The sequence below is a fragment of the Pimephales promelas genome, chromosome 7 (assembly GCF_988280905.1).
Source record: "Pimephales promelas chromosome 7, fPimPro1.hap1.1, whole genome shotgun sequence".
NCBI classification, from domain to species: Eukaryota; Metazoa; Chordata; class Actinopteri; order Cypriniformes; family Leuciscidae; genus Pimephales; species Pimephales promelas.
Genome location: NC_142775.1, coordinates 12,396,372 through 12,424,205, shown reverse-complemented (window position 1 = coordinate 12,424,205; position 27,834 = coordinate 12,396,372). Strand labels below are relative to the sequence as shown.

The 27,834-nt window shown below is 36.2% G+C and overlaps 2 protein-coding genes across 11 annotated transcripts in view; both read left to right on the top strand.

The window, feature by feature from the left end:
- The window catches only part of stat4 (signal transducer and activator of transcription 4), a 29,098-nt gene extending 7,381 nt beyond the window's left edge, over positions 1-21,717 (top strand). The window contains exons 4-25 of one of the 9 annotated variants that reach the window (XM_039669276.2): positions 1,886-1,984; positions 2,108-2,200; positions 2,311-2,389; positions 2,548-2,633; positions 2,863-3,014; positions 4,773-4,931; positions 6,263-6,355; positions 6,475-6,534; positions 8,712-8,732; positions 8,942-9,032; positions 9,423-9,464; positions 9,716-9,799; positions 10,553-10,651; positions 10,853-10,988; positions 11,148-11,200; positions 11,311-11,405; positions 11,679-11,815; positions 13,594-13,785; positions 15,605-15,637; positions 17,959-18,004; positions 18,149-18,251; positions 20,944-21,717. In XM_039669276.2, coding sequence (XP_039525210.1) covers positions 1,886-1,984; positions 2,108-2,200; positions 2,311-2,389; positions 2,548-2,633; positions 2,863-3,014; positions 4,773-4,931; positions 6,263-6,355; positions 6,475-6,534; positions 8,712-8,732; positions 8,942-9,032; positions 9,423-9,464; positions 9,716-9,799; positions 10,553-10,651; positions 10,853-10,988; positions 11,148-11,200; positions 11,311-11,405; positions 11,679-11,815; positions 13,594-13,785; positions 15,605-15,637; positions 17,959-18,004; positions 18,149-18,251; positions 20,944-20,958 — 1,968 coding nt within the window. In that variant the 3' untranslated portion in view covers positions 20,959-21,717. Of the gene's footprint in view, positions 1-1,885; positions 1,985-2,107; positions 2,201-2,310; positions 2,390-2,547; positions 2,634-2,862; positions 3,015-4,772; positions 4,932-6,262; positions 6,356-6,474; positions 6,535-8,711; positions 8,733-8,941; positions 9,033-9,419; positions 9,465-9,715; positions 9,800-10,552; positions 10,652-10,852; positions 10,989-11,147; positions 11,201-11,310; positions 11,406-11,678; positions 11,816-13,593; positions 13,791-15,604; positions 15,638-17,958; positions 18,008-18,134; positions 18,256-20,943 lie in introns of those variants that run through there. The other 8 variants (XM_039669275.2, XM_039669279.2, XM_039669278.2 and 5 more) reach the window with 8 other exon arrangements.
- A 1,736-nt stretch (positions 21,718-23,453) lies between these two features.
- The window catches only part of LOC120477802 (signal transducer and activator of transcription 1), a 21,570-nt gene continuing 17,189 nt past the window's right edge, over positions 23,454-27,834 (top strand). Inside the window, exons 1-8 of one of the 2 annotated variants that reach the window (XM_039669669.2) lie at positions 23,454-23,575; positions 24,200-24,327; positions 24,420-24,564; positions 24,653-24,748; positions 26,179-26,268; positions 26,392-26,470; positions 26,640-26,734; positions 26,864-27,015. In XM_039669669.2, the coding sequence (XP_039525603.1) occupies positions 24,200-24,327; positions 24,420-24,564; positions 24,653-24,748; positions 26,179-26,268; positions 26,392-26,470; positions 26,640-26,734; positions 26,864-27,015 (785 nt within the window). In that variant the 5' untranslated portion in view covers positions 23,454-23,575. Of the gene's footprint in view, positions 23,576-24,199; positions 24,328-24,419; positions 24,565-24,652; positions 24,749-26,178; positions 26,269-26,391; positions 26,471-26,639; positions 26,735-26,848; positions 27,016-27,834 lie in introns of both variants that reach the window. The other variant, XM_039669668.2, reaches the window with a different exon arrangement.

The window sequence follows — 27,834 nt, the reverse complement described above, 5'->3', positions numbered from 1 at the left end:
TCCAGAACAAGGTGCACAAACGCTCATCGTCCTGATCGCTGACGACAGCAATGCGGACAAAGCCTGCAACAAAAGAAAAAACACTTTGGCTCTCCTGAGGTGACACAGATGATGATATTTAACTAAACAAGGTGAGACAACTGAAGACAAACGAGGAGAGGGAAAACTGAACAAGGAAGACATGTGACAGATAACCAAAACAACAGAACAGATGAACATGACTGTGACATAAATGGTATTGAGCTTTTACTGTCAGCCAATTATTTTTAGAATTATTTTACCTTACATTACCCAGTATTATCTTAGGTAAGTACACTGTACACGCAAGTTCACGTTTCTGTAAAATAAAGTGCAACTTCAAATAATGCTGTAGATCAGGGGTGCCCAACCCTGCTCCTGCCGATCGACTGTCCTGTACAGTTCATCTCCAACCCTAATCAAACACACCTGCCTTTAATTTTCAAGTGATCCTGAAGACCTTAATGGGCTACAGGGGTTGGACAATGAAACTGAAACACCTGGTTTTACAACACAATAATTTGTTAGTATGGTGAGGGCCTCATTTTGCATCCACCAATTCATCTTGGGAATGACAGATAGAAGTCCTTCAAAGTGACCAGAGGGATTATGAGCCGTTCTTCTTCCAGAACAGTGTCAGGTCACTATATGATGCTGGTGGACTCGCTCCTTCAAAACACCTCAATAATATTTAGATCTGGTGACTGTGCATGTTCAATGTCACTTTCATCTTCATCAAACCCTTCTGTCACAAGTCTTGCTTCAGGTGCTCATGATCCTCCAGAAGGGTTTGGTAGTCCTCGGCAGTGTCGTGTCCATCAAATACAATCAGGATTGTCATGATATTGGAGCTCAAACCATCACTGATCCACCCGTGCTTCACTCTGAAGATTGGCCGCCAGGCATATAGATGTGAAACCTCCAACATTGGCCAGTGTTTCAGTTTCATTGTCCAACCCCTGTATATGCACGCATAAGTTCCGCATTTGACCCAAGGATGCTCAACAGTTTTCGGTTGGGGAGATTTAAGCGGAGGAAAACAGAGGAAAACGGGATTATGGCAGAGTATTCAAAATTTACTGTCCTCCCGTCTTTTAAACGAAACGTTCATACGTTTAGATGTAATTTTATATATAGTTATATTTATTTAATATAATTTTAAAAATAAGCCTAAACACAACGAGGGGTGTCTGTTTTATCTGTTTTTGTGACTAACGTTTCTTTAGTATAATCATGGAGTATAAAATTCAATATAAATTCTCGGTATTGCATTGGACTCTACGATTGGCGAAAGTTATCAAGCATCCGTATGCTTACATGCTTACGTAGGTTCATAGAACAAAAACAAACAATTGCATAATTAGTACAATAATCAAAAGCAAAATTCGCCTGTGTACAACCTTGACACTGTCAAGCAGACTTTTGCGTTTTTACCCTTTACACGGGAACGCGGCGGTGGAGCGTTTTTAAGATTTCCACTCTGGAGGGTGGTTTCACTTTTTTGCGTTTTTAAGCCCCCAAAACGCCGTCGCCGTGTAAACGAAAGGCACATCCGATAAAATATTTTTACGTTTTCACCCGCGAGCGTTCTCGTGTAAACAGGGCCTAATTATACATTTTCAAAGTTGTTTGATTGTTAACCTCTGCATAACAACAATAAACATCAATGGATAGTGATTCCACTCCTTTTTTCCCACTCAGAGTCCCACATTATCCTGCTTTCCTCATTGCAGAAAACATTCCAGCTAATCAGACATCCGCTGTACTATCCTGTTTCACATTAAAATGTATTTTTACCAGGGTACGATGTAGTGTGAATAGAATTCCCTGTCTCACGTCAGTAAACGCTGTTGCATCACTCATTCAGGTTAAATACAAGGCGAACACTATTCAGATGGCTGCCGTCATCTGTAACTGCCTGAGGGAAGAAAGACGCATCTTATCCACAGCTAGCATGCAGGAACAGGTATTGCCAACCTAAACTTTGTATATTCTCTAGGTTAAAATAGTTGAATCCCAAATGTTCCTTGTGGACCTCCCTGTAGATTTTGATCTTCTGTTTTACATGTTTCCATTTCATTAATGGCAGGGACCACTGGAGAAGTCCATGCAAAACTCAGCCGCTCTGGAGAAGCAGAAAGTTCTTGACAACAAAGTGGCAGTGATTAGAAGCAGCGTTCAGGTAATTCACCTTTAGTATTGGTTTAGTATTATCATCACAGACATGGTTTAGGTTTTTGAAAAAGTGCATGCATGACATGTGGAATTATTCAAACATGCTCTATCTATCAGATGCTGGACCAGGCTGTGAAGTATCTTGAAGACATGCAGGATGATTTTGACTTTCGCTACAAAACGCTCCAACTTCGAGGTGAGCCATCGAATGACCATGATAACTTCAGAATACGTACCAAAAATGGCTCCATCCTGCTGTTTTATGATATAACATGAAGCAAAGAATATAATATGAGCATATGAGAGATGGTTTTTGAAATACATCTATGAAATACATCCTCTAAAATTCTGTAGATCCAGTTGAGAGGAACTCTATGGCCATGAAGCAAGAAGTCACCACACTTCAGGAAATACTGAATCGCCTGGATTTCAAAAGAAAGGCAAGTGTTTGTCTAGGCTGTTATTACTATTTTCTGTGTGTCTCTTCACAACCATTTTCTCTTCTTCTCATATTGCCTATTTATATTGTTTTGTACTTTTCGAACTACCCTGGGAACTTTCTGCCTCAGACGGGTGGTTTTGAGTGTTTCACATGTCTTTGCTCAGGTGTGTGCATTGTTGTTGGCTGGTCATTGTTAAACTTTTTTGCACTTTTTTGTTCCTTTGCAGGAGATTTTGTCAAAGATCGCAGATGTTATAAAGGAAATTGAAGTGTTGATTTCCAGCCAGCTTAACCCTGAACTTAAGGAATGGAAAAGGAGGCAGCAGATCGCCTGCATCGGAGGACCGGTTCTGATAGGACTGGACCAGCTCCAGAACTGGTATAATGCTATATAAATATAGAGAAATAGAATAAAAAGAAATAATATTATATTTCTGTTATGATGTTTAATATAGATTTTTAAAATGTTGTCATACTAAAACGTCTGTCACTATGCTCAATGTAAAGACAAGTAAAACTGCAAGAGATTTGGAGTTTGAAGGGATGTACACTACTGTTCAAAAGTTTGGTGTCTGTTTGATTTTTTTTTTGGGGGGGGGGTGGGGGTTAGAAATATATACATACAGTCGGCAAAGCGTCATAGTTGGGGGGCGTGGTCGGCGTGGGGGAAAGCAGCGCGACCATCCTATGTATTTGAATGACAAAAATGAATTTTGCGAGTCATTTATGCCTGCCGACCGGCAACGGTACATTGCAAAATTAACTGTAATAGGTTATGATTGCCCTTATTTAATTAAAAACTGGGTCAATGACCCAACCAAATGGCCGGAGGTGTCGTTTCCAGACTATTGTTATCTGGTTGAACCTTCAGGTAAGACGTCGCGGAAGCTACCGGCGGCAACACAATCCTATTACTCAAACAACTTGCGTATAAGTTACTATAAGTCCATAAAACCATGTCACTTACCAATTGTACGTATGCTTCACTCCAAACTATTAATCCTTTTGTAAAACGGTGATCAGTAGTAGCTACGAAGTTGCAGAGGGACTTTGCTGACAGTTATCCGAATTCTCACAGACTGCAGTGTGATAACCTTCAGCTGATAACGCTAATGTGAATGAGACATCCCTTATGAAAAACAACTAAAGGAATCTTGTAGTATTTTAAGACAAAATATTATAGTAAAGTTAATCGTATAGGAATACTATAGTATTTTGGGACATAACCTAGAAGTATAGAGGTATTAAAGAACATCACAGAAGTATTATACACTACTATAGAATACTAATAGCCATAGGATTACTATAGTTCTTTTTCGTAAGTGATGTAACGTCAGACAAATCTGGCCCACTGCCTAATACGAGTTAAACATCTACTACTATATCACACTGGGACCTCTACTCACACAGTAATTTTAATTTTGCCATTTTGTCCTCCTATCCGGTTCTGTATGTATGTAAGAAAGGCTGTAGAACTTCAATTTATAATTTGTTAGTTTATTGGTGGTACAGAAAACGACACAGGAACTCTTCGGCATGATTGTCCCATGTATTTCAATGAGCGCCAAGGCAATGTTTTCCCCCACGGGCTAAATTCACATCACGTGACGGGGCGTTCCCGGGGGCGTTCCCAGACCAACCGACTGTATCTATACTTGTATTAAGCTTTATGCATTACATTGACCAAAAGTGACAGTAAAAATGTTTAGAATGTAATAAAGATTTATATCTTGAAAAAAAACAGCTGCTGTTTTTAATAATAATATTAAGAAATATTAATTAATCACCAAATCAGCATATTAGAATGATTTCTGAAGGATCATGTGACACTTATGAAATGTATGCTTTGCACCACAGGAATAAATTACTTTTTAAAATGCTTTACATGTAAAACAGTTATTTTAAATTGTAGTAATACTTCATAATATTATACTGTTTTTACTGTATTACCCCTTACAGTCACCGAACTATTTAAACGGTTGTGCACGTCTTTTTATGCGGTTTCTTAGGCTTTCTGAATGCTTGCTAGGCAGTTTCTGGAGTATTGTGGCTGGTTTCTATGGTGTTTTATGGTTGCAAGATTAGTCTTGCTAAACTTTTAATCAAACCTAATGTTTATGTAACATCACTTTTACAGGTTTACCCTGACTGCCCAGAGTCTGTTCCAGATTAAAAGGCAGCTGGATAAACTGGGCGAGCTGATTCTGAAAGTCACTTACGAGAGCGATCCAATTCCTCTCCAGAGACCTCAGATGGAGGAGCAGGTCAAATACCTCATCTACCACCTCATTAAAAGGTACAATTTAGGGAACACATTACATTTATTTACAACTAAGGCACAGCAATTCCCTTTGGGATTATAGTGTCGTAAAAGCATTAAACTCAATGAACGAGAACAATAGAAAGGATGTTGGATGATCAGGTACGGAAGGAAATTGCATTCACATTAGAAAGCAAAATCTACCCTTTTTCTAAATTAACGAGTTACTCCTAATTTTTTAGATAATCAAGTCATTAATTCAGAAAAACCGAGCAAAAACTTTTTTCCATGAAAAATTATCTCGTAATTCTGAGATAATTAAATCATTAATTCAGAAAAACAGAAAAATTATCTCGTAATTCTGAGATAATTAACTCATTAATTCAGAAAAATAGAAAAATTATCTTGTAATTCTGAGATAATTAACTCGTTAATTCAGAAAAACAGAAAAATAATCTTGTAATTCTGAGATAATTAACTCGTTAATTCAGAAAAACAGAAAAATAATCTTGTAATTCTGAGATAATTAACTCGTTAATTCAGAAAAACTGAAAAATGATCTCGTAATTCCGAGATAATTAACTCATTAATTCAGAAAAATAGAAAAATTATCTTGTAATTCTTTAACTCGTTAATTCAGATAATTAACTCGTTAATTAAGATAATTAAGTCGTTAATTCAGAAAAACAGAGCAAAAACTTTTTTCCATGAAAAAGAATCTCGTAATTCTGAGATAATTAACTCGTTAATTCAGAAAAACTGAGCAAAGACTTTTTTTCTATGAAAAATTATCTCTTAATTCTAAGATAATTAACTTTTGATTTTGTTTCCTAATGTGAATTCAACACGCTTCCGTGAAAAATAAGTTTTTGCTCTGTTTTTCTGAATTAACCAATTTATTATCTCAGAATTACAAGATAATTTTTCTGTTTTTCTGAATTAACGAGTTAATTATCTCAGAATTACGAGATAATTTTTCATGGAAAAAAAGTTTTCACTCTGTTTTTTATTAATTAATGAGTTACTCCTAATTTTTAAGATAATCAAGTCATTAATTCAGAAAAACAGAGCAAAAACGTTTTTCCTTGAAAAATTCTTGTAATTCTGAGATAATGAAATAGTTTATTCAGAAAAACAGAGCAAAAACGTATTTTTCATGAAAAGTATCTTGTAATTCTGAGATAATTAACTCGTTAATTCAGAAAAACAGAGCAAAAACTTTTTTCCATGAAAAATTATTTCATTATTCTCAGATAATTATCTCGTTAATTCAGAAAAACAGAGTAGATTTTTTTTTTTGTTCAAGTGAATGTAATACGTTTCCGTAATCAAGAGACCTGGATAATCTTTCGTGGTCATGTTTACAGCTCGTTTGTGGTGGAGAAGCAGCCCTGCATGCCTACACACCCTCAGAAACCTCTAATCATCAAAACACAGGTGCAGTTTACCACCAAGGTCAGGTATGAACCACAGCCTCCTCCAAACTCTTCATGTAAACAAGTCTAATTTCGCAGCGTGTCGGCTGCCTTTAAGTCAAACACAAATATTGCCCATTTAAGTTCACTTTTTTTCTTTTTAGATTGCTGGTTAAGTTGCCTGAGGTGGATTATCAACTCAAAGTCAAGACAACTTTCGATAAGTATGTTTCCTGAATTATGTTAACATCTTGAAAACCTGGGTCATTGATAGTATGCAATACTTTTTCAACCCAACTTATTCAAAAGAAATATACTGGTGCTGTAATATGAGGAAATATTTCTGTAAAAGGGTAAAGTCTTGAGTCTTAAAGAAATATAATCTGGTCAAGATCCAACACTTAAACAATATTTATAACTTGTTTACTTACACAATGTCAAGACATTTAACAGGCTGGAACATAACAAGATGGAAATCTAAAGTTAGCCATTGCTCAGTGAGGGATGACATTCAGTTTACATATAGATGTGTGTGTGTGTGTGTGTGTGTGTGTGTGTGTGTGTGTGTTTCTATTTATTTACATTTTTTTTACTTTTATTACTTTTTATTACTTTTATTGACATTATCATACATATTTCTGTTATTTTTATTAGACCGTATGGAATATTTTTGAGTGAAATAAACCATCTAATGTCAGAAAACACCACATAACTCATCAGAATATTTACTATATTGAAGTTTGTGATGTTGTTTTCCTACCACATATGATGTCACTTCCTGGAGAATGATGTCAATGAACTTATATGTATATATATTAGGGCTGTGCAAAAGTTAATTGCGATTAATCGCATCCAAAATAAAAGTCTGTGTTTACATAATATATTTGTGTGTGCTGTATATAATTATGTTGTATATATAAATACACACACATGCATGTATATATTTAAGAAAATGTGTTATTCATATATCAAATATTTATATTTTTATAATATAGATTATGTATTTATAAATATATACAGAATTTAAGCGCAAATAATTCTTAAATATATACATGCATGCATAGGTATTTATATATACAAAATAATTATCTACAGCACACACAAATATATTATGTAAACACAGACTTTTATTTTGGATGCGATTAATCGCAATTAACTTTTGCACAGCCCTAATATATATATATATATATATATATATATATATATACATATATCACTTAATTAGCCTCAACATAGATTCATTAACAAATTAGACAAAACGCAAAACTATATATAATCTATTAAAAACTTGTGTAGCAATATTCAATATTTCCCTAGACAAAATGCTTTGTTTACTTTATTTTGATTATTTCAAAACACAACTGTTTATTAGACCAATAGAACCTTTTACAGTTGGTAAACATGATGACGTTTTTTTGTGGGCGGAGCTTAGGTGGAGGCAGAAAGATCCATCTGGCCGCTTCACTAACGCTAGTTAGCAAGGATTGTTAGCTTGTTTTTTAACAATGACTGGAGAAAATCCGATATTATCTTAATGTGTAAGTAAGGTCACTCAGTGTCCAGGACCGCGATTGTTATTTCCAAATGTTATTTTTAACGGACAGAACCAGATTGGCAGACCTGTAGCCGCCTACACGCTCACTCAATGCATGGACGATCTGACAGGATTAACGTACGTTACCTCGGTTGAGTGGCCTGACTTCTACACCTACCTTATAGAGAAACCGATCGTAAAGAGAAACTGAGGCATATAAATCTTTAGATGCCTATATGGTCCTGTACAAGACTTGTGTGTACGATCCGCAGTTCTGCCGAGCCAGCGCAGAGACCACGACAATGTAAAGAGTGACATTACAGTGCGATTTTAATGATGTGAATATTTTCTAGAAATAAAAGTTCCAGATACAGCATATTCATTTTTCATCAATTCTTGCACCAAACAACACAACAAGATGACATTTAATAATAGTAACAATTATTTAAGCTCCTTATTATGTAGCCGAATCTGTGCTGTTTTGCATTGACCGTCTCCAGTTTTCACTTTGTTTTGCCTCCAGCTAGCGCTGTGACGTAACTGTGACGTCGGCGCAAAAGGGGTCTATTGGTGAAATTATTGAAAATAATTTCCTTAAAATAATTATAATCCCTAATATGAATTCCATCTTTAAAATTGTGAAATACATATTACGACACACAGTATATGATTGGGACATGAAAAAGTACTGCACACTAGGAATAACCCACATATTCCAATGGCTTTAATCATTAATCATCAATAGCATAACCTATACTCTTTCTTACATTTACACTCAAGTCATTGTGTGTACTGTATGTGTGTATGACAGGTGTTTTTAGCCCAACGTGACTATGTTTTTCTACTCTTTTCTGTTTGTGTCTGCAGAGACCTTCCACCAGGCAAAGTGTGAGTGCACTCAACCTCAAAGTGAAGAGGCAACTTCCTGTTGTTTATTTAGGCCGAATCTCAATATGAGTTTTTCAGCTATGTGTGGGGGGAGGGAGACAGCAATGCTTTACAAGCTAAATAGTGGGTTATTGTAATTATCAGTACAGGGGAAATTGTGACTAAACAGAAAATATCATAATTAACATTACTGATATTTCCTGATATAGGAACAGACAGTTCTTCATCCTCACCAACAACACCAAAGTGATGGATGTTGAGGAGTCGACCAGCTGCCTTTCTGTAGAGTTCAGGCATCTGGTACTTCACTCTGAATTCTTGCACATATTTGAAGAACAATACGGTTTATTATGAGACTTTCTATCAACTGATTAACGAGTCATAATTTACTCACCCTCATGTTGTTCCAAACCCATATGATGATGTTGTTTTCCATGACACATAAAAGGAGAAATTTTGAAGCTTTTATTCCATACAAGGACAGTTTATAGTGACCATGGCTCCAAAATAACTCACATAAATGGCATTCATTTTTTCTTTTTCTTTCTATGATGAGCTTGAAATTGTGTTTCGCTATAAACTATTACCCAAAGGAACTGTGTGAAAATGAACATGAGAGTAAGTAAAGAAAATGTATTTTTAATTAATTTGGTGAGAGATATTTCATGATGTGTTTGTGTTCTGCAGCAGCTGAAAGAGAGAAAGTGTCCTACCGGAGGAAAAGGAAATGAGGTAATAGCGAGCGCACTATTTCTATTCTAAAACAGTTTGGCTGCTGCCTTTATAGGTGTAAATCTCTTACAGTGGCCCATCTTAGAAGTCCTACGCGATGTCTTATGTCTTGTTATTAATGAGATATTATTTTTGTCATGTTGTTAGTCGATGTGGAATGCATCATCTTGCTAAGTGCCAACAGAGGGCATCCTCACACTGTATGCTTGATCTTGGCAATGAAGTGTAACGATACTGTGTTTTTATCACAGGGTCCCCTGTCAGTTACAGAGGAGTTACACTCACTCAACTTTGAGGCCATGCTGATGTTACAGGGCCTGGATATTGATCTCGAGGTGTGCTTTAGTTTGTGTGTGTGCATATATATAATTTATATATATATATATATATATATATATATATATATATACACACATACAGTACATATAATGTGTGTGTGTGTATATATATATATATATATATATATAATGATATAATGATTATGGGAATGATTATATATATATGTATATTAATATTAATATATATATATATATATATATATATATGTATGTATATTAATTCATGCCTTAGAAATATTTGTCTAATTTGGGTTTGGTAAGAGTTTTTTTTATATTTCTGCTCACCAAGGCTGCATTTATTTGGTCAAAAATACATTTAAAATCTAGAACAAAATTGCATTTCCAGTCTCGAATGTCACATGATCCCTCAAAAAATATGTTTATTTAAACTTATACATTTTATTAAGGATTCTTTGATGAATAGAAAGTTTAAAAGGACATTTGAAACAGAACTCTTTTACCACTATAGCCATACTTGGATATTTTTTCATTAAAGTCAAGACAGTTTTAATGGTAAATTGTATTGCAGGAAAATATGTATGACTAGTTGTATTTAAAGTTTCATTGAAAATTAGGACTCATATTTTTGTCTGTAATGTTTTATTTCTATAGATTCACAAATTACATGTTTTATAAATTACAGCTGTAATCATTTGCATGGGAAATTAGTCTGCTAATACAATGCTTTTATGGTCTTGTATGTTATTAACCATGATACCGCTTACTTGGTTTATATTTTCTCCTGTGCAGACTTGCTCCCTGCCACTGGTGGTCATCTCCAATGTCAGTCAGCTTCCAGGGGGCTGGGCCTCCGTCATGTGGTACAACCTGCTAACGGACGACCCTAAGGTGGGCTTCTCAAAGATCTGATGCAGATGCAAATTAATGGATGTCTAGACATATAGTATCTTGTCTATAGCTTTCAGCACTTGGTAGAAACATGGTTACGGTCATGTGGTCTAGTATTATATAATATGACTAAGAGAACTAGAGATCATAGTTTTTATTAGTGACCAGACTTGACTTCTAGTACTATTTGAACGTGTTTAGAACCTCGGGTTCTTCGGGAACCCTTTGCGGGCGAGTTGGAGCCAACTCTCCGAGGTGCTCAGTTGGCAGTTCTCCAGTTTTGCAGGACGAGGACTCAACAAGGAGCAGCTTAACATGCTGGGAGATAAACTTCTGGGTATGTTTTTATAAACATGTTGGATTATTATTATATTAGTAATAGGGCGTGCCATTTTCAGTTTTTCCGTTTTTCGTTTTTCCTCATGCATTTTTTTCCCCCTTGAGTTTTATTGTGAACTGCCTCCGTCTAAACAGTGTTTTGTAATTGTTTCTGAAGGTCAACACGCTTCTTTTAATGACTGCCAGGTTTCTTGGTCCAAATTCTGGAAGGTAATATTGAATAAAGATTATATTCTCTTGTTATGTTCAAATTGTACTTGAGCATTATGAAAACCACAGCGATGTAAATCCAATGTTTTGTTTTTTTATGTTGCTCTCAGGAAAACATCCCTGGAAAATCATTTAGTTTTTGGCTGTGGCTAGACTCTATCCTGGACCTTATTAAGAAACATTTACTTCCTGTTTGGATTGATGGGTCAGTGGCCTAAACTTATGACATTCAGATGAATGATAAATAAAACACATAATAAACGCATATTAACTCTGTTGTTCTAATAACCATGCAATACATGAATACAACTATTTGGTAAACAATTTTAAATTAGATTGAACTGTTTTAACCAAATATATTAATCACTATATTTATAAATGAGAATTTTGATTTATCTGCCATGCTGGATTCATTTGTTGCTCTTTGCAAAAGCTGTTTCTACTTCTTAATGGATTTTCTGCTGTTTTTGGTTGTCAGTTACATAATGGGATTTGTGAGTAAAGAGATGGAACGTGCCTTATTGAAGGAGAAGAAGCCAGGGACATTCCTGCTACGCTTTAGCGAAAGTCACCTTGGAGGAATCACCTTCACCTGGGTTGAGCAGGATGAAAATGGTTTGTTTTTCTGCTATATATTATGTTTGAATAACCATATTCACAGGTAGGAGACATGGGGCTTTATCTTGCACCCAGCGCAAATGACTTTGTACACTGACACATGTATTATTCCTATTTTGCACCCGCAAAGCGGACTTTTCCCTCCACAGACGCACGTCAGTAAACTAGGGAATGAACTTGCGCTCCCTGGGCAGGTTTTCCATTTTTTTCCCCCTTTTTTTCCATTTTGTAGAAAACAGTTGCACCACTGACCAGAAAAAAACTAGTCTAAAGTCAGTGGCGTGTTGCGCGTACATTCAGATGCTATTTTAATCGCACATGCTTGGCCAAAATACAGAGTGTGAACAACGCGCATACACTGTAGATGATTCTCTCATCTACACGGATGAATTTTACTTTTTGCAAATGATACATTATTATAAGGAAAAATATTTAAACACTAGGGAAATAGGCAGAAAGCCTACACATTTACCCAAATTATGAAATGCATATTTAACCAAAGCTAATTTGGGTAGGGTTGTCCCATCCCCAATGTCACTTCTCTTTTTTTTTACGGCCCTGACGAGAACATCGATCTCCTCGGCTGTGAACCGATTGTGAAGCGCGCCTGGTAAATAGCGCGCCGTTATAATAGTAATGCGCCATGGAACAAGCACACCTTGTTCATCATGCTCTTAAAGGGAATGTGATATGACACTCTTATTGGTTTGTTTCCTGTTACGCTCAAACCACTCCTATGAATAGAGAGCCTAAGTCCCTCCCCTTCCGGTCGACCACCATGGGACCTTATTTCAGAAAAATATTGTATGGTAGTCAATGGCGAGAAACAACAAATATTTTGATCTCGTTTGTATTGTGCCCTGAATTACACATATGATATTTGTCAATTTAAAAGATAAATTTTAAAGTAAAGAAAGTCGCAGTTTGACGTAAAACCGTTGAGGTGTAAGACTACAAACCCCAAAGGCGCACATTTTCTCTCAATGAATGAAGCTAACTATACTAAGGCCAATGTCTGTCATTGTTTCCATAGTCTTACATTATAATCGTAACGTTACGCCGTCATGCCTGAGTGTTTTGTACCAGACTGCACACACACCACGAGCAGCGGATCTTGCTCGTTGTTTCGCTTCCCGGGAGATGGAGTTCATAGAGCGATTTTCACATAAAACTAAATGTTACTCTTCTGTTTTATCACAAACTGTGACGTTTTTGACTCTCAGAATTATCTTTTAAATTGACAAACATCATATGTGTAATTCAGGGCACAGTTCAGACGGAATAAAAAGATAAATTGTCTCTCGCCATTGACTACCACACATATTTTTTCCGAAATAAGGTCCCATGAGCCGAAAGCGGATGGGCGGGACTTAGGCTCTCTATAATGAAGCTATGTCAGACCAGCCCCTTTTAAACTTGCGTCGGGCGCAAGAGTTATTTATCCCACCGGTAAAATACCAACAGCGCCCAAGACCCGCCACAAAGTTACTGATACTTGCGTTTCAGAACGTTAAAATAGGGCCCATTCTGTCACATGTGTCCAGTTGATAGTAACCCAAAACAAGTTCCACGCAGTGAACAGTTAAAATGTTCTGTTTGCAAGCCCACACAGTTCAGGAACTCGTGCCAAGTTAAGCATTTACTGTAATATCCTCACTTGGATTCGCTGAGGGAAATTCCAGCTTTGGAGTTGTTCCAAAATTTCAAAGATGCCTTTTATCTTTAATGCCTTTAATTGTGGAATGTTTTCTTAAGCACATGTTTTCTGCCCACAGGAGACCCAAAGTTCATCTCTGTAGAGCCGTACACGAAAAACCGTCTCAACGCCTTGCCCATCGCTGATATAATACGGGACTATAAGGTCATTGCAGATGGTGTCGTCCCAGAGAATCCTCTGAAGTTCCTTTACCCCGACATCCCGAAGGACGAGGCTTTTGGAAAACATTACAATAGCCAGCAAAACAAAGGTTAGATGTCTTTAAACTTTATCTGGTTGATAATATTTCACTGTGTTCCGTATTTTGTGCATCACCATATTTTCTCCATCACAAAAAATGAAAACATTCTGTACTGTTGTGACACGCCTAAGAAATGGCAGGAAGGAACAGGAAATCTCTTTATCTTCTGTAAGGGTGGTTTGCCTACAGAGCTGAAAAAACATTATCAGATGGTAGAAAACTGTACATTTCTTGTCTATTACTCACTGCTACTTATACCAGTGATGGAAATAAGCACAGTTATAATAGCAAAATGTGTGGGAGAGCGTTTCTATAGGGTGACGATATTGTTCTGCAATAGGTAGCACTTTAAAGTCAATACCAAATCAAAATGAGTTTGCTCATAATTTGTGGTAGACAATATCTGGTTATGGTTACACTTAAAATAGTTACAAAATAGATCCATGAGATGATAAAAACTTACCCAGCTTATAATGCAGAATGTTACCTGAGAGATAGAAAGTGTAGAGTGAAAGAGGCAAAAAAGTGCCCCAAGAAAGGGACCCAGAGGAAAAGAAGAGACAGAGCAACAGTTACAATCTTTTTTTTATCTCTTCCTTGACCATGTGACTGAAACCCAAATGTGAGACATTTAAACTGACCAATCAGATAATTACAACTTCCCCCATACTAAAGGTGTGACGATTCGTAGACCCCAGAAATACACATGAGCACCTCGAACCACCTCTGCCTTTAGGAATGCCAAATGGCCCTTGTTTTAAAGACTCAAGGTTGATACAGTAAAGCACATTTTTTTGTTCATTTTCAAATATCTTTGATTATTTGCAATTCTACAATTCATTTTTACACTATTTTTGACTATTTATCATGATTAACTCATCAGCTCTGTTCCCAAACTTTTTAAATGATCAACCTTTTTCTTTATTTTATGGGTGATATAAAAAAAAATGTTAGCTTGTTAAGTGACCGCATAATTTGGTCTACGTTGTCCATTGGAGTGTTTCATTATATTTATGTTCAATACACTTTTTTTTCTATTGAATGTTTACTTTATGTGTTCTGTTTGAAAATTATAAAGTCACACAAATCAAAGTTTTTAATCAAACATTCATTATTATCGCTTTTCACTGACCATTTGTTTCTTGACCTATTGTTTTAAAGGGATCATGAACTGGCTTTTTAAATTTTATTATATTGTTGTCTGAGGTCAACCTATGACTTTCGCTTGGTTTTTACTTTAAAAACCATCTAAATCAATAAGTAATAGGCTATTTTCTACCTTAGTTTTGAGCCTAGCTCAAAAACGCTCGGTTTTTATGGGCGTCTCGCATTAAAGACTTGGAAGTAAACGCCCACTGCTGTGAGTGGATAACAGTTTTGTATATTATAATGAGTTTCACTCGTCAGTGCATATTTATTTCTCGGTAGCTCGATCCAGTTTGTCATCACGAGGTAGGGATCTATGTTATTTAGTTATGCGTGCGATGCGCGAATCGGTGGGCGGGGCTAAACGGCCATGTTGAAGTAGGTGTTGATCATCTACTGCGGGGGTGGTGTTTTATCCTCTTTGACGTCATAGTTCCCCTTCCCCACTTTGAAAAACGAGTCGTTTGCTGAGCTTGGTGTCAATAAAAGCTTACAGGATATTCTTATAATATGATGACCTCTTAGATGTAAAAAGCTCAAGGAAAATTTGATTTCTCAGTTCATCACCCCTTTAATTGTGGAAAGTGCAGAGTTGTGTAAAGATTAGAAATAGCATATGCTATCTCGAGTCAGGGATGGCCACTTTCTTCATCCCTATTCACTATTTTTATTGAACCCTTAGAAGCAGCTATCCGCCATAACCCAGCAATCAAAGGTATTGAAACACCAAACAAACACATAAAATCTCACTTTATGCAGATGATATTTGACTATTTATACAAGAACCTCTATCATCTACTCCAGAAATAATTAAAACAATCCAGTCCTTCTCAAACATATCAGATAAACTGGACCAAATCTTCCATCCTCCCTTTACATAAAACCAAATGGCATGTGGCACCCCACCAATCACCTATACCTATATGTCATGATCACATCACTTGCTTAGGCATTAAGATCTCCTCCAGACTGTCAGAGTTGGTAACACTCAACTTCACACCACTGCTAAAAAAATTAAGACGATTTGCTTTGATGGCTCAATCTTCCAATATCCATAATTGGCTGGATAGCAGTAATAAAAATGACGACTTTACCTAAAATTAATTATCTATTCCCAATGATTCCACCCCAACCCACACTCACCTGTTTAAATCACTAGACTCCATTATCACTCACTTATACTGGAAAACGCCAAGGATAAAACTCACTGCACTTCAAAAAAACAAGGTTCAAGAAGGTTTAGAAGCACCAAATCTTCAATATTACTCAATGGCTAACCAACTGCAATAGTATTACTCAATGGCTAACCAACTGCAATATCGGATTGGGTGGTTTGGATACATTTGTATATGTATTGCAGCAATACATATACAAATGGATCCACCCCAACCAATCCGATATTATGGCTAGATATAGAACAATCACTATGTAAAGAATTAAATATAGCTAACATACCATTCCTCACCAAATCAATCAAACAACACACATGTTTTAATGCAGTAACCACTCTGACAGCCTGGTGGAAATTTCACCAAATCATATTAGCTCCATCTAACCTCACCCCACTGTGCAACACCTCTGACTTCATAAACAATAAAAAACACAGAATTTTCACACTTGGGCTGAATGGGGTATCACTCACATTTAACCATATTTTCAAATCTAACACATTAACAACATTTCCGCAATTGGTCCATGAGTATGACATTGGGAGCAATGAATTTTTAAAATAACTCAGATCTTCTGTTCTGGCAAAAATAAACATTTAGAACTCCCACCGGCAATATCAGATTTGGTTAACAAGAAACGTCTCTCTAAAATATACAAAATAATTTCAAATCAACTTCTGACCATATACTTACCAACAATAAAATGGGAAAACGAGCTCCTGATGCCAACTTCTGGACCCAAATCTGTAAAAACATCTATCTCAGGTCCAAAAATGCTAATCTTCAATAAATACAATTCAAAATACTCCACAGAACACATTACACGGGCAATAGATTAGCTAAAATGGGTCTCAAATCAGAAGTTTGCACACATTATATCCTCATGAACTGGAAAACTCGTTACAACAAACACATTAACCATTGGGAATATCTTATTACAGACGTCTTTACAATGGAACACACATCTCCCCCTTATAATTACGCATCTGAAACTGACCTCTGTCATCCAACACTTTCTGACCTCTTACAGCTATCAATCCTTTCTCTCGTCTCAACTCCGACTACTCCCAACTTTTTAATCGACCTATGGATTTCACTGCATTTTTGTTGTTTGTCATCATTGTCATTATTATCATTACTGTTACTGTCATGATTTACTAGTTTTATTTTAATTTTTGTTTTAAGTGCTGCTGTTATTGTCATTGCTCTCATCATTGCTACCACCATTGCCATTATTATTATTATTATTAGTGCTCTTTTGGAATTACTAACCTGGTGTTTATTGTGTTCACATGTTTTTAATGCACCACAACACAGAATAGAAAAAAAAGATGTGTATGTGTATGTGTGTGTGTGTGTATATATATATATATATATATATATATATATATATATATATATACACTACACATAACATACAAAAAAAAAAAACTGAAGAACTGAAGAGATGTGGGGGAATGGTTATCTTATATTATGTGATGATAGTATCTTTTATTTTTGGAGAGTGCTGACAATGGTAAGTGTTACATACAGTAGCAGGAAAGATGGAAATAAGAATAAAAATAAAAATTGACTTATACAATGTTGGCAGTATGATGGTAGTGAGAAGTGGTGGTGGTGATGGTAATGATGATGGTAATAAATAATAAATGGTTACTTTCCTAATGCACACACACACATACACACACCCACCCACCCACACCTATACATTTACATACTTTTATTTCACTTCTGGAATTATGGAATTACTGGATTGTTACTGCATTATTTTGGTCTGCATGTATGTCTGTTAAATAAAATAAAAAGAAAAAAGAAATAGCATATGCTAAAATGCTGTTTTTTTTTTTTTTTTTTTTTCCTTTTACAGTTTGTCCTTACATTCAGACACAGTTAGTTCCAATTTCCCGTCGGAAGTGAGTACCTTAATTTCTTTCAGATGAATATTTAATTTTATAAATTGTTGTCTCTAAATGTTGCATGATTGAATGATGAACTGATCATTTCAAAAAATCAAAAATTGATTTTCTTTTACTTTCTTTGATTTCCTCATTTCTCAGTGGTCCAGTCCAACATGCATGTTCCTCTCCTGAACCTCCAATGTCTCCTGGAATGTTTGAAATTATCACCCAGCACCTCAGTCCCTTTGAGTTTGAAAGCGCTGTAAATATCTTTTACATATTTATTTATATATAATTTTAGTGCTGTCAACTGATTTAAAAAACTGCTAACTTTCTGTAATTAATCATGATTGTTTGCACCTAACACTTCGCTAAGCCACGCCCAAAAACCGCCACTGGCCAATCGGGTCTTAGCAACCATAACTATGCGCGGGAGGTCCGGCAAGCTTTCGAACGAGGGAAATATGCTGAAGCATTGTGTGTATGGATTGTGCAAATCTGATACCGGTATCACCGGTATACCGGTATATAGAGGAATTGTTTTCCGTAAAAAGCTAAAAGCCGAGGGGAGAAATGATGGGCGTGATCAAGAAGTGTGGGAGACCCATTCACAACTACCGTTAAATGTCGACATGGTTAAAGGATTAGTTCACTTTTGAAAAAACTTTTGCTGATAATTTACTCACCCCCATGTCATCCAAGATGTCCATGTCTTTCTTTCCTCAGTCGAAAAGAAATAAAGGTTTTTGATGAAAACAATCCAGGATTTTTCTCCATATAATGGACTTACATGGGAACCAGACGGTCCGAGGTCCAAACGACAGTTAATAACAGTTTCAGATGCAGCTTCAAATGTCTTTAAACGACACCAGACGATGAATAAGGGTCTTATCATGCGAAACGATCGGTTATTTCAAAACTTATTCTAAAAATGTAACTTTTCTAAGGACAAATGCTAGCCTTGCTCTATTCTGTGAGGCGCGTTTGTAACGTCACGTAATACGTAATTACATTCAAAAGGTCACGGGCGACGTAGCCAGAAGTACATTTTGGAGGATATTTAGTAAAATGCAATAAAAGTCACAATCTGTGATTTGTTCATTTGTTAACCTTTTTTAACTGACAAAAGTACAAAGAACAGTGTTCCAGTGTTTTCACTGACCAACATACTTGTATTTTGTAAATGTAAACATATTATGATATTGATGGCTGCGTCACACTACTAAAAAGTTGGGACATAGGCAAAATAAAAGTGAAAAGATTAAATTTTTTTGATTATCCAACTCTTTTGGAACAGTCCACAATGAGTTGGTGAATTGGTAACAGGTGATGGTATCATGTTTGGGTGAAAAATGAGCTTCTCAGTCTTTTTCACTTAACACACTCTGACGCTGCATTTAGAAATGTCACTTGAATCTCTGTTACACAAAGAGAAAGCTATACATCAGTTCCATGCGGAGATGCCGGCGAGTTCTCTGGGCCTGAGCTCATCTGAGATTGTCTAAAACACCATGGACATGTGCTGTGGTCAGATGAGTCCATGTTTAAGCTTGTTTTGGGGAAAAACAGACATTGAGTTGTCAGTCCCAAAGACGACAGGGACCATCCAGACTTTCATCAGCGACAAGTGCAAAAGCAAACATCTATTATGGTATGGAGGTGCATCAGTGCAAACAGCATGGGTGACTTGCATTTGTGTGAAGGTACCACTGACATGGAGGTGTATATTTGCATCAAGATGACATCTTTCCTGGGAAGCAAGACAATGCCAGGCCTCATTCTGCACATGCTAAAACTGAGTGGTTTCTAGCCACTCTACATACTCTCTACTGTATGTGGATGTGCCTGCAGTCCAGATCTGTCACTTATTGGAAATGTATGAACCATCATGAAAAGGAGAATCAGGCAACGGCGACCACGCACTGTTGAGCAGCTGTCTTATATCAGACAAGTTTAGGCAAATATTCAACTTGCAAAACTTCAGCAATTAGTATCCTTAATTCCTAAATGATTAAAAAGTGAAATTAAAAGGAATGGCGATGGAAAGGATCACTAAAGATGCCTCTGTAACAACGTTTGTGGAGTGTGTTGCAGCCATCAAAATCAAAACTTGTTTATATTTATAAAATAAGCTAAATAAGTTGGTCAGTGAAAACATTGGAGGAAATATTTTCTGAAGTTAGTTCAAATAAAGGTTCAAGAAAACGAAATGGAAAAAATGTTACATTTAAATCTATTTTAAATACTTTTTTCATTACAAATGATATTATTTGCATGGCAATTGGAGTGAAATATTAACAAATTTCACAATTTGAATTTTATTTAATTTATTTATTTTTAAATTATATTGTTTACATGGTCAATGTCACGCTTTTGCTTATTTGGTTATTGCTTAACCATGCAAAATCTTAAATGTGTATTATTCATTTTCAAACCCATAAAATTTAAGTTTATATCCTTGTTTAAATTGAATGTGATTTGAGGGTTTTTCAGGCTGTTGCTCCAACACATTCTCATCCCAAAAAGTCATATAACTGACGTTTTGGGACGTCTTTTGACCATACGTCAATATTCGTCTTTTTAGGGCCCCCTTAAACGTCGCTAGATGGCGATCCCGGGCCGTCATACAACTGACGCTTTACCTTTAACGTCAGTTAGGTGACGGGTTAGGTTTAGGTCTGGGGTAGAGTAAGGATCCCATAACCTCATCTACCGACGTTTAAGGGGGCCCTAAAAAGGCGAATATTGACGTATGGTCAAAAGACGTCCCAAAACGTCAGTTATATGACTTTTTGGGGTGAGACTGCGCTGGTTGCTCAGAACCATATCTTGTGGGTAATTTGGGACAGTCACTAATAAGCAAAACATAACTGTTTGAGCATCCATATACTGTATTTAAGAAAAGCAAACTAATCAGAAAATGACATGACACGTTTTTCTTGTTTACATTGCAGATGAATTCACCGTAGAAAGGGCAACAACCAGATTTCGCTCAGTTCCAAGATTTTGGATTGGTTCGAAGCTTTCCATCTCTGTATTCTGGTTTCTTTTGCCGTTCTTAAAGTCCCCCCGTGGCGCAAATCAAGTGTTTAATGTTGTTTATATATCTATGTGGTGTTTTTAATATGCTTTAAGACAAACCATGTACAAATGCACAAGTCAACACCCTTTTGAGTATTTTCTATTTAAAACTGCAGTGAACCAAAGACTCAAAAACGCTGTTTGAAATTGCTAGTGTTTCTGACATCACAAACTGTAACTAATCAGGTCAACCAACGTGTGATTGTCAGCGAGTGAACCTCTGGTGTGAGTGAGTGGAGGCGGGGGCCAATTTGCATATTCATGGTTCCGTAAATATACTAAATGAGGCGAGGTTGTAGAGTTACATTCAAGATATTTTAAGGCATGAGTAATTTTTATAGACTTTTAGAGATGTAATTTTGATGATCAAAGATGAGTTTTAAGGAATAAAATCATTGACTACAGGTGGCCTTTTCTGGCTCTATGCCATTAAAAAACATAATTTCTCTCCCTTTGAGTGTATATTCCAAAATACTGTCAATATGAAAATGTATCATGTGCTTTTCATTGTATTCATTTCTAGTTATGTGGTCTCATGTATCTCTAAAATTCAGATTTGACTAAACTGCCTAACATTATATAAGTTTATGTATATATTATGACAAGTTTTTTGTTTTTGTTTTTTAATAAAAAAATGTATGGTTTCATTATTGTATTATTTGTTGTAGTAGTAGTAGACAGTAATAGCAGTTTACTAAACACCAGCAATGTGTAGTCTTAAAATGCAATTTGTAATCCTGGCATTTTGACTAGGAATTGTTCGTTGTTGACATCTCGATGATGGATATGTTGTTGAGTGGGCAGCAGCCAGCATGTTCCAACATGGGAAAGACTTAGTTCCACTTATTGCAGCATATGTGAAGTGGTTTCACTTTTTACTGTTTAATCCAGTCATTTTAAGATATAAATAGCAATATAAACATGTTCCCCTTTAGCATGTGGAAGGGAATCAGAAAACTTCCATCGAAGTCTATTTCTAGATGCACTCTATGCCTGCAATATGATTCATGGCATTTAAATTCAGACGTTTATTTTTTCCAGACACTTGGCTTTATACACTGAGCTTTTTGCAAATGTGCATTAAGTCTTTTGCATTTGTGCAACTAAATATCCAAACATTTTGACGTCTACTTCATTATCTTATTGGTGTGCTGATGTGACAAAAAGTGCTGATATCTATCATAGGGAAATGCTATCAAAAACATTTGACAGGACTAGGCTACAGTATGAATCATAAATTGATCATAATAAAGAGTTTCATTTCTGTTGCAATCCACACACCACTTTGAAGTAGATTTTTATATACCTGTCATGTTTTAATAATATATTAGATCAAATATTAAACTCACAAAGAATATTTTATTTCTTTATCACAATTAGGTCAACATATGGGCTAATTTACATTTGTTTGACTAAGCCAATGTTTTTAAAAAAATTAAGTATTATTTAAAAAAATATGCCAGGTGTATTACATTGTTTTAACTGGTAATCAATGTATAGGTATTTATATCCTCTATTTAATTCTGTTTAACTAACATAAACAGCAACTTAGTTCCTTGATGAAATCATCCTCCAGGAGGTGACATCATTTTGGTGGAAAAACAGCAATGCATACATCATCAATAAATATTTGGCAAAGGATTTGTGATATTAGTTGGTTTGTGTCACTGTAAAACTTTCATTCCTGTTTGCTAAAATTGCAGAAATTGTTCATTTAATAAAAAATATACCACAATAATCATTTTAAATTTAAGTGAAACAAACGTCGTATCTGTTCTTCTCCATTTCTGCCTACTTTTACAACAGAACAGCACATTTAAACGCCAAGGGGTCTCGTCTCCATAAACACATCCAGTGACATAGTGTAATGATAGGGAGCTGACGCAAATCCTAGTTTCGTTTCTCTGTTGAATTCCTGCATTCAGTTCGTTTAGGTCTCGCTTTCTCAGAAAACGCGTGCTTGCCTTGCTGGCTATGCCATGAGTTTCACAACCCCCCCGTCCAGACCGCAGCCTATCAGCGTGAAATACTCCTCCACGGAAGGTCAGTGGTGAATCAGAAATGTCTTTTTATTGGTTGAAGGAACTTAGCTACTTATTATGAATGTTTTTTTTAATTATTTATGTATGTATTTATTATTTATTTCTAGTGTGTCGCTAAGTTTCTGTTTTCTCAGCAGTTCCTAGTCTGTATTCAGTGTGATTGCCGAGGGAGGGCTGCACTTCGCTGGAACAGCCATTCGCTAAAGGGGCGTGGTTTAGTTTACGCACTAGAACATTATTGGTTGTCATCGCTACTACATTTACATATGGTAATTACAGCATTCCGATTGGGCTACGATGATAATGTGGGCTGTAACCTCCGTCAGTTTTTCATGTATAACCATTTTGTGGCCACTAAAGAGAATAAAAGTCTGAAGCAGAGACAGTTTAATCTACGTGTGTGTTGTCTACTTAGCCTGAGAAAAACTGCTTTTGTGCCTTGGTCCAACTTACATGTTGAAAGGTAATTTTCTGTTATGTTGTCTAGAGTTTTTATCTGAATTCGTTCTTGTAAAAGGCTGTGGGAAAACTGAATAATAGTATAATTTAATGTCGTGTAATTTAAAGCAGTTTTGCTCTGTTTATAAAGGAATGAAACATAAAACATAGCATATATCCATTTATTCTGTTGCATACAGCTTTAAAACTAATGGATATTAGTTGTATGATACAATTGAAGCAATTAATTAATCTCTCTAAAATTATATTTTGCCCTTTAATCTCACTCATGTCGTAAAAGGACAGTTATGGGTGTAACGTCATCAAACCCTTGAAGTGATTTTAATGGATGAGCTAAGCTCTAAAACTCTAATAATGATATCTATTAAATGTATTAATTCTAAATTATTTAAATTTAAATATAATACTTTTAATAAAAGTCTAATTTATTATTAAATTTGTGCATTTTTCTAACATTTTATTTATTTTATTTTATTAGCTTTTATTATTGTTATTAGCTTAATGCCTAATGTTAACATAACTGCGCATAAAACAAGTGTTAGGTGACAAATGTCAACACGGACAGGATGTATGTAAACAGTTACACTATTACAGTATGTCATAATGGTTTGCGTTTTTATGTTTGCAGATGACACTCTGGAACCAGCTGCAGCTGCTGGACTCTCTGTATTTGGAGCAAGTGGACCAGCTTTACGACGAGGCTTTCCCCATGGAGATCCGACAGTATCTCAGTCAATGGATTGAGAGTCATGACTGGTGAGATTTGTTGTAATTTCCTATGTCATTTGATTCAGTAGCATCACAAATTGCTGAAAAGAATTCTTTTTACGCATTATAATTGGTTGCAGGGAATCCGTTGCAAGTAATGTATCCTTGGCCACCCTACGCTTCCATGATCTCCTCAACCAACTTGATGAGCACTACAGCCGTCTCAACCTGGGAAACAACTTCCTCTTACAGCATAATATACGCAAAATTAAGCGTAACCTTCAGGTACAAAAAAAAGGATTACATTCAATATAATTATTTTCATTATTCTAATGAAATAGCTCAGGTAATGGAATGAATCGTCTCCCATTAGGAGCACTTCCAGGAGGATCCTGTTCACATGGCTATGATCATAGCTAACACTCTGAGTGAAGAGAGAAAGATACTGGAAACTGCACTTAGTACGCAAGTAAGGCTTTTTGTCTTGCATCGCCATCGGTTGTTCTTTATTTTACAGTCCTGTTCCCCATCATGTAATCTACATACGATGTTCTCATTACTGTTTGGCCAGCATCCATTTCACCTTGTAGCCCAAGACTGGTTGCCCTCTGAAGCTAAGCAGGGTTGAGTCTGGTGTTAGTGAGGCCAGTAATGCCCAGTATAGTGATGGGGACACTGTACTGTCAAAGAGCATCCAGGTGGATGATGCACATTGGTGGCAGTTGAGGAAATTTCCACTTCCATATGTAAAGCGATTTGAGTACCTAGAAAAACAATATATAAATTTAACTAATTATTATTATAGTTAATTTCAATAACTGGATAACTACAGTAGGTATTAACCCTCAACCTACTCCTAAACTTAACCTTAAAGGGATAGTTCAATTTGAAATTAATTTTTGATTTTCTTTGTTTCCACAGTAGTTTTAATTTTGATATTTTTAGGTCAAACCATTCTTGTCTATCAGTCATATAATGGAGGTTTATGGTCACCACCTCAAAGAGCATGCACAGAAAAGTCCAAATTAAACATGATTTAATGACTCGTGTAAGTACACATTGATGGCCTAAGACACGTACGAGCGGTTTGTGTGAGAAAACGAACAGTATTTGTATCGTTTTTACCTCTTGTAACCACAGACACATCCAAGTGATCTGAGGGCCTGTGCATGCGCTGGAAAGCGCCGTAAGTGATCTCTCGCGCGGTTTGAAAAAAAATCATCAACGTTGTCTGTTGATATGTCGAAATTGTCTTCCATTGCAATTTTCTGTATATCGAAATATGTTTAGATCTTCACAGTGAAAGGCAACACTTCTGAAATCTCTGTGTAAACAATGAGTGACACGCGCGAGAGATCACTTCCAGCGCTTCTGGCGCTTGCGCAGATAGAAGCGCCCGCGCCCTCAGATCACTTGGAAGTGGCTGTGGTTACAAGAGGTAAAAACGATATAAAAACTGTTCGTTTTCTCACACAACCCGCTCTTTTCGTGTCTTAGGCCATCAATGTGTCCTTACATTTACGAGTCATTAAATCATGTTTCATTTGGACTTCTCTCCGCATGCTCTTTGAGGTGGTGACCATAGACCTCCATTACATGACTGATAGACAAGAAACGGTTTGACCTAAAAATATCAAAATTGAAACTACTGCAGAAACAAAGACACATAGATCTTGGATGCACTTGAGGTAAGCTAAAACATATCAAAAATTAGTTTCAAAGTGAACTATCCCTTAAACCCATGTAGTTACCTCATATTATCCAAGATCTTTCTTGGGTAAGTACACAGTTAGTACACGTAAATGCACCTACTGTAAAAAAAAGTGCAACCCTTGCGTCACAGCTGTCATTTCAAACCTCCGCTTGTGTTGTCATTCATTTCTGTAATTTTGTTTTTAGGGTAAAGGGAATTCATCACAGGGAAATTTCATGATGGAACAACAAAATGACTTGGGCAATAAAATCAACAATTTGAAGATGAACGTGCAGGTAAAACATCTTAATAAAAAAATGACAAAGCTTTTTGGGTCTTTACCACGAAAATTAGCCCCATTCTACATGACTACAGTTTCACAAACTACCTGCAATTGTGCAATATTTATTTGCTTCTAGGAAATAGAACAAGACATTCAGGTTTTGGAGGATGTACAAGATGAGTATGACTTCAAGAGAAAGACCTTGCAGAGTCGAGGTAACACACATATTCTTAGCATTTCGCTCTGGTATGATATCAATGAACACTTATCTGTATATATATTATCTGGATATCTGTAATTGGTCATATCAATGTTAGATTTGACAGATATGTTTGGTTTTTACAGTCTGAATGAACAAATGATTTTTGTTTTATATATTTTTAGTGGAAGTTGATTTGAATGGCCAGATAACAAAGGAGATCCAGCAGGAGGAATTGGCAATTCGACAAATGTTTATGGGGCTAAGCATGAAAAGAGAGGTAGGTCGAGATTATGGTAAGATGTAGAAGTAGCTGCAAGTTTTGTGTTCACATCAATAGGAATGTGCTTAATGTTACTGTTTTCTTCAGTATCATATCTTTTCTACAATATAGCATATGTGTGTGCAGGTGGTGATAAAGGAAATGGCTAATGTACTGACTCTAGCAGAGCAGGTCCAGCTCACACTCATATCAGATGAGTTACCCGAGTGGAAGAAGCGGCAGCAGATGGCTTGCATCGGTGGTCCGCCCAATGCGTGTCTGGACCAGCTGCAGGGCTGGTGAGAACCTCTCCAAATTACTTGTATTGCAAGCTGAAAACAAAATAATGGGTGCTTGAAGGCTGCATATCTCGGCTGCCACGTCATCAAGCGCCACTGAAGGCCGTCTCAATTTGAAGGACCTTCGTTTCGCATCCTTCATTTAGCTCATTTTGAAGGATACATCAAGTGTATCCTTCGCATCTTTAAGGCTACGTCCACATTAATCCGGATACATTTGAAAACGGGGTTTTCGTTTAAAAACGCTCTCCGTCCACACTAGCGTTTTCAGGCGTTTTCCGACGTTTCAGTGTGGATGAGAAACTTCTAAATTCACTTTAATGCGCATGCGTGAAACTTCACAAAAGCTCACTGAGATGATACAGATGGGAAAATAAATAATATTGTTATCGCACAATAACAGGATAATTTTATTTAGCACCATCACGGATGCGTCCAGGTCGCATTCAGTCACCATATGTTTGGTCTAAAACGCAACTGCTCTCCTGTTTTGCCGCAGGACAGCAAATGTAAGTACATTATCTATCATCTTTGCAGTGCTGTGCTATGAAGAACAGCACATATTAAGTAAAATAGAAAGTAACATATTTTAGCAATAGTGTAAAAATGAATAACACATAACAGGCACAATACTGATAAACATGAATATCTATTGGTACTACATGGATCACATGACTAAACTTATGTCATCGTTTTGAAATACCTCCGGTTTCACTGTCCACACTACAACGCGAAAACAGAGTTTTCAAATTTATACACTTTGGAGAGCGTTTTCCAAACGATACGTTTTTGTTGACTTAAAACGGCATCTCAGTGTGG